Source organism: Nuphar pumila, chromosome 9 (genome assembly GCF_984573655.1).
Source record: "Nuphar pumila chromosome 9, dmNupPumi1.hap1.1, whole genome shotgun sequence".
NCBI lineage: Eukaryota > Viridiplantae > Streptophyta > Magnoliopsida > Nymphaeales > Nymphaeaceae > Nuphar > Nuphar pumila.
The window spans coordinates 121,888,019-121,895,067 of record NC_143257.1 but is presented as its reverse complement, the minus strand read 5'-3'; the positions used below and the strand labels follow the sequence as shown (position 1 = coordinate 121,895,067).

Sequence of the window (7,049 nt, the reverse complement as noted above, 5' to 3'; positions counted from 1 at the left end):
ATTTCATCCACCCAACCTTTATCCTATGATTTACATCTCCATCAATTTCTCCATACTTTTGAATGATGGATCCCAAATATTTGAAATAATCATTCACCGGTATTTCTTGCTCACCAAGCTTCACTACACTCCCATCACTACTTTGTTGCTTACTAAACCGACATTCCATATATTCAGTCTTACTCTTACTTAACTTAAAACCTCTAGCTTCCAATGTCTGTCTCCATAATTCTAACTTAGCATTAACCCCAGCTCTAGACTCGTCAATCAAAATAATATCATCAGCAAACAACATACACCACGGTACATTTTCTTGAATTGATCTCATAAGCTCATCCATCACTATCGCAAATAGGAAAGGGCTTAAAGCAGATCCTTGATGTAACCCAACCGTTATCAGAAAATTGGTTGTCACCCCTCCACAAGTGCAGACATTGGTTACTACTCCTTCATACATATCTTTAATTATACTAATGTACTTGAGAGAAACACCTTTCTTCATCATTGTCCACCAGAGAACATCCCTAGGCACTCTATCGTATGCCTTATCTAAATCAATAAAAACCATATGCAAATCTTTGTTCCTCTCTTTGTATCTTTCAATAAGTTGTCTAAGAAGATGTATAGCTTCCATAGATGATATTCCAGGTATAAAACCAAATTGATTCTCCGATATCATGACAACCTTCCTCAACCTAGACTCAATCACCCTCTCCCAAAGTTTCATAGTATGACTCATGAGTTTTATACCACGATAGTTTGTGCAATCTTGTATATCACCCTTATTCTTATATAAAGGCACCAAAGTACTCTTCCTCCACTCATTAGGCATCTTATTTGTTCGCCAAAACAAGTTAAAAAGATTTGTCAACCATTCTAAACCTTTTTCTCCCAAGCATTTCCAAGCCTCGATAGGTATACCATCTGGGCCAACTGCCCTTCTTGATTTCATTTTCTTCAAAGCCTCTGCAATTTCTTTCTTTTGAATCTTGCACATGAAGTCACGATTGATCTCATGAAAATGAATGGAGAAGTCTCCAAGATCTTGAGCATGACTATCATTAAATAGCTTATCAAAATAATCTTTTCATCTCTCCTTAATCTCCTCATCTTTGACTAAAACCCTTTGCATTTCATCTTTGATACATCTAACCATACCCAAATCCCTCGATTTCCTATCTCTCATCTTTGCAAGCCTATAAATATCCTTCTCGCCTTCTTTGGTATCCAACTTGTCATAAACCTCCTTATATACCTCGCGTTTCGAACTACTTTTTTAGCTTCCTTCTTTGCTATCGTATACATCTCCAAATTCTCATTATCCCAACTCTTACTTAAATTTCTATAACACTCTCTTTTAACCTTAATAGCTAATTTGACATCCTCGTTCCACCACGATGTATCCTTACCTAGTGGTGCACTGCCTTTAGACTCACCCAATACCTCCTTAGCCACTTTTCTCATGCCACCCGCTATCTTATTCCACATTGATTCTGAATCCTCCTTGAGACACCAATCAACTTCCTTAACTACCTGCTCTACAAACATTCCTTGTTTAGCTCCTTTCAGTGCCCACCACTTAATTCTAGGATCTATCCTATGTCTATCCCTTTTGCGACATTGTTTAATTCTAAGATCTAAAATTAAGACTATGTTGTGTAGCTACACTTTCTCCCGGTATAACCTTACAATCGATGCAACAACCCCTATCTCTCTTTCTAAGTAAGAAAAAATCTATCTGACTCGTATTAACCCCACTTTTAAATGTTACTAGGTGAGACTCCCTCTTCCTAAACCAAGTGTTTGCTAAGATCATATCATAGGACAAAAAAAAAATTAAAATCCTTTCTCCACTTTCATTTCTTTCTCCTATACCATAGCCTCCATGGATACTCTCAAATCCATCCCTACTAATGCCTACATGTCCATTAAGGTCACCGTCGATGAAAAGCTTTTCTCCATAAGATATCCCTTGTACTACTCCATCTAAATCTTCCCAAAATTGGATCTTAATGGAATCATCTAAACCTACTTGAAGTGCATAAACACTAATAATATTAATAATATCCGTACCTAATACTAATTTAATAAGTAAATTTCTATCACCCTTCCTACGGACCTCAACTACATTATCTATAAACTGACGACTCATAACAATCCCTACTCCATTCCTATTCCTATTTATTTCTGTATACTAAATCTTATATCCCCAAGGTTTTATCACTTCTGCTTTCTCACCTACCCATTTGGTCTCTTGTAAACATAAAATATCAATCTTTCTCCTACACATAACATCTACTAATTCTACCAAATTTAAAGACCGTATGTTTCAAGTGGCTAACCTAAAAAAAAACATCTGAAAATTGGAAAAATTGAGTCTTATTTTTAAATTAAGAGCAAAAACTAGCATCTTAACGAAAAGTACCATTTAAAAGTAAATGGAAAGAGGAAGGACGGTTGTGATAGAGATAAAGGTCATAAAAATAAATGTGCTTTTGAAATGCTATTTTAAGTCCGTGATTATAAAAATAAACGAAAATCAACTGCCACCGCCTTTACGCGATTATAAATACGGCACAGATGGACGTGCGATGGCCAAGGAGTCCGATCGATCGATGGATGTGATTCGAAAATACGATTAGGGTTTCTTTCTCTTTTTCTTCTCACGGATGTTAGGGTTTCACGTTTCGGGGGTTGTTATAAGGCGCAACCGTCTCTCTCCCTCTCTCTCAGTTTTGTTGGGTCCTTTTCCGTTCCCATGTTTTTCCTTAATCACCTTGCATCAATCAGAACCTTGAATCTTGGGTTTTCCCATCGGAGCGAAGGATTTCTTGTTTCTCATTGATTTTTGGTTTTGTTTAGATTTATTCTTCTTGTTTTTTGTCTTTTTTTGTGCAATACGGCGTTTTTGTGATGATGAGTAATGGTTTTGTGACGATTTCGTTGGTGAACGGAAAAGCGATGTTTGGCGGTATCATGTGAGGTAAGATCGTATTGTGTTGACGAGATAAAAGGCTTTTCTAAGGATTTTTTATTAACATCTTTCGCTTGCCATAAGAGCATATTTGGGATTTGAATGTCGAAAAGAATTGGTTTTTGGCAATCACGAAGTTTTAATTTTTGTTAGGCAAGTTGGGGGATGACCTTTGTGATAGTTTGATACCTTTCAGTTATGATTGTGCAACCTATTCATTCAACTATCTCATTTGAGAGTTTAAAGTAGTGTTTACCAAAGTTAGGAGCAATCAAACGGGGGTTTTCAAGGTGTGTTCTTGCAAACTTGGCAAATGTCTTTGGCATGATTGATTTATTAAAAAATGAGGTTTTGAATTATATTTTTTATGAAAACATGATTTTTTTAGCTTGAATATTTATGAAAATTGTGGACCATCAATTTTCAAACCTTATAAACATGTAGGGACATAATTGTTATTTTTTTAATTTTTTTTGTCCTTTTTTAATATTTTTCTTAGTCCAGTTCCAAAAGCTTTCTTTTTTTTCTTTTGCTTTTTTTCTTACCTTATTTTTTTTCTTTTTTTTTTGTTTTCACCCTTCATTTTTCTTATTTTTTTCTTATTTTCTACTTTCACTCCTCTCTTTTATCTCTTAACTTTTATCTTTTTTATTTTTATTATTTGTATGTATGCAAGTGCACACAAGAAAGCACATAACTAAAATTGTTTTTTAGTTAACTATCTATTTATATATAGGGGTATCTAATGTTAAGCTACTTGGGTTTTACATAAGATAGAATTCAACTTTATTAAAAATGATTAATATATTTTTATTTTTAAAAACACATGATTATTTTTGAGATAAAAATGTAATTTTGATAGATTTTTTAAGTTAATTTTTTAAAAAAAGTGTTTGACTTTTCAATTCTTTTGAAGTTCAAAAAGGCTTATAATGCTTATAAAATTAAGTATGCATCTTAAAAATTATTATTTTTTTTTAAATATTTTTTAATTATTTTAATAAGGTTGAATCTATTTAATATTAAACAAAATTAGTCTAATAAGGTTCATCTTATCTTTTTTTTTATATCTTTGTTAAAACCTTTCAAATATCAAAGTTTTAGGTGTTTTATGCTCAATTTGAACCATTAGATGTGTTTGTCAAAACTTATTTATTGAAAAACAAGATTTGTTTCAAGTTGCTTTGATATAAAAAATATGAACATCTTATGTTCAACTTATTTAAAAATTTTAGTACGATATCAACTGGTGATTTTCTTACCTCTTTAAAGTACCCTGAGCATAAAGATGCTTAATCAATTACCATGTTCTCCGTTCAACATCAGTCATAAACACATATAATAACAATTATAACTCGGGGAAGAGGGCTTTTCCTAAATGAAAACATTCTTCTCTTTTTATTTTCCTTGTTTTCTTATTTTTTTCTTTCTTTGCCTTTTTTCTTTATGTTTTTCTTGTTTTTTCCTCTTATTCTTGTTTTTCTCGATCTTCCTATTTTTGTTATGGTTTATGTTTTTCAATTATATTATATATTTTGTATTTTAATTGTTATAATATGTATATTATATATATTTTGTGTTCTACTATTTTATTTATATATATATATATTTATGTGTGTGTAATTCATATATAATTTGTTTTTATGTTTTTGAGTTATATTTTTGGTTGACTATTTTTTAGTTATATAATTTATATTTCTGGTTGACTATGTTTGAGTTATATAACTTATATTTAAGATTGTCTGATTCTAAGTTATATTTTTGACGGGCTATTTCTAAGTTATGTAACTTATATTTTTGGTTAATTATTTATGAGTTATATTTCTTGGGAGACTTTTAGTCTTATTTATGTTATTTTTTGTTTTCTTTTCGATTGTTACTCGCTTACCTTTCAAATCCTTGTTTGCTTCTTAGGTCGCTTTTGGATTGCTTCTAAGGGTGTTTGTCTGTTCGTTTTTTAGATGATTCTTGTTTCGCTTCTAAGTCATCTTGCTCTTCTTGTTTCTTAAAATTTTGAAAGTGCTTCGCTTTCGCTTCTTCGACTGGAAACTCTTTTATAAAGCATTTAAAAACTATAATTTTTAGAGTGCCTTACAAGTTATCTAGTGAAGCAGGGCAGAATAATCCTTATTCTCTCTCTCTCTATAGTAATTGAATGACGTGCTCCAAGTTTTTGTGTATGTTCAATATTATGCAATTTCATTAATTTTGCAACATGTTATATTGAATTACACACCTCATTCATAGTTTCAATCATATGTTATTAAATCTAACTATTTATTATAAATTTTTTGCTTTTCTAGATGTTTTGTTTTTTTGGTCCTGCTTAGGCCTGTTAGTCCCGCCTAGGCTTATTAGTCCTGCTTAGGCCTTGACTAGTCCTTTTAAGGGTCTATCACCTAGTCTTAAGTAGCGCTTTTGACAACCAAGTTTATAAGCCCAATAAATTGACACTAGGCAGGTACAATGACAACATTTTTTCAAGGTTAGTGAAACATGAGAAAAATATAAGTTGTGATTGTTTTTGTCTTGAATCTTGTAAAAGTTGGTAACAAGATTGACCTTGTGATTTGCAATCACAACTTCTACTTTGTTAGTTCTGAAAAAGTAAATATTGAATGGTAATATGTTTATAATTTTCAACAATGCTATGGAATTTTAAGAAACTTTTTAATCCACTTATTAAATATTTCTTATTAGCTTTTTGTTTCTCTCTTTATGTATTCTTGTAAATCTTTTATTTCTTGCTTTCGTTTCCTGCATCCATTTTTATTTCATTTCCCTCTTTGGTAGCCTTAATCTCATATAATAAAAATGATTCTATTAAATCATTTTTCCCTTAGTTGGGATGTATTTATAAATGAATGTTTTATATTTATATTTATTTTAAATAGTTTTTTATGTTTGATAAATTTATTTTTATTTTATTAAAGTTTTTGTAAATAAAAGTTGTTTTCTTAAAGAGAACTTTTCTTTTTTATTTATGTTTCTCTTTTGTCGTTATTTATCTATCTACCTTCTTCACCACCATCACCACCCTTACCCCTTTTTCATTGTTGCCCTTTCTTCACCAGCATCACTAACACCATTGCCCCTACTTCACCACCACCTCTTCTATTTGTACTATTATCACTATTCTCATCCCAACACACCATTATCATTGTCGCCTTTGTTTTCCCAAAACCAAGATCACCATTACTAAATCTAAAACTTATTTTTATTTCTCAAATATGTAATTATGAGTATCATGTTTTCTCATTAAAAGGTTGTTGGACAGGATCACTAGTTGGAAAAACTATTTTTGTGAAGACCATATAGAAGGAGACTTATTTCTTGTAGTTTTTTTGTTCTATTCCTTGTGAACTTTTTGAATATCTATTTTTTTTGTACTACGATGCAAGATACTGAATTATTTGTGGCATAAGAGATCATGACATCCCTACGTTATGCTTAGTTGTTTTTTTCATTTGGAAAAATTTATTTGTGACTATGTTTTCAATTTATAAATTTTATTTAGTTACCTGCATCATATTCTAGGATAGGAGCTTTTATTTTTTAATGAATGATGTGTTACTACCATATATATGATATATATAAATGTTGTATATGGAAATGCCAAATGTTAGATTCCATCGTTTTATGATATTTATGTGGTTTGGAACTTTGGATAGAGGATTCTTTTTAAGTTTTAATTTGATGTTATATGTTTTTGATGTTCATTATTTCATGATATTTATACTAATGTGTTCTTCTAGTTTTGCAATTAGGGTTGTGCATGGTGTTCCTTACATTTCTATTTGGTTGAGAACTTGGTTGTCCTCTTCATGCTCTATCGCTTCTCTATCATCATGGACTCACATCGCAATCTTCCGTTTCAAATTGGCCAACAAGCAGAATCTAAGTGCTTTACTGAAGGATATCGTGGTGCATGGTTCCGTTGTCAGGTTAGATGTGTTGATTATGGTTTACAATCTTTGCAATTTATTTTTATGTTCATCATTATTTTGATGGTCATCTTCAGCTCATTTTCTGCATTAAATTACAAAGTTATGGTTGTATTTCTTTGCATTGCCTC

General features: G+C 31.3%; 1 protein-coding gene across 8 annotated transcripts in view; it reads left to right on the top strand.

Moving 5' to 3' along the window:
• Positions 1-2,596: 2,596 nt before the first annotated feature.
• The window catches only part of LOC149829168 (uncharacterized), a 37,625-nt gene continuing 33,172 nt past the window's right edge, over positions 2,597-7,049 (top strand). For 3 of the 8 annotated variants that reach the window (XR_016434402.1, XM_090017929.1, XM_090017930.1), the window contains exons 1-2: positions 2,690-2,983; positions 6,742-6,918. Coding sequence is in view for 4 of the 8 variants with exons in the window: in XM_090017929.1 (XP_089874055.1) it covers positions 6,799-6,918 (120 nt within the window). In the remaining 4 variants the exon portion in view is untranslated. Of the gene's footprint in view, positions 2,984-5,092; positions 5,460-6,729; positions 6,919-7,049 lie in introns of those variants that run through there. The other 5 variants (XR_016434404.1, XM_090017932.1, XM_090017931.1 and 2 more) reach the window with 4 other exon arrangements.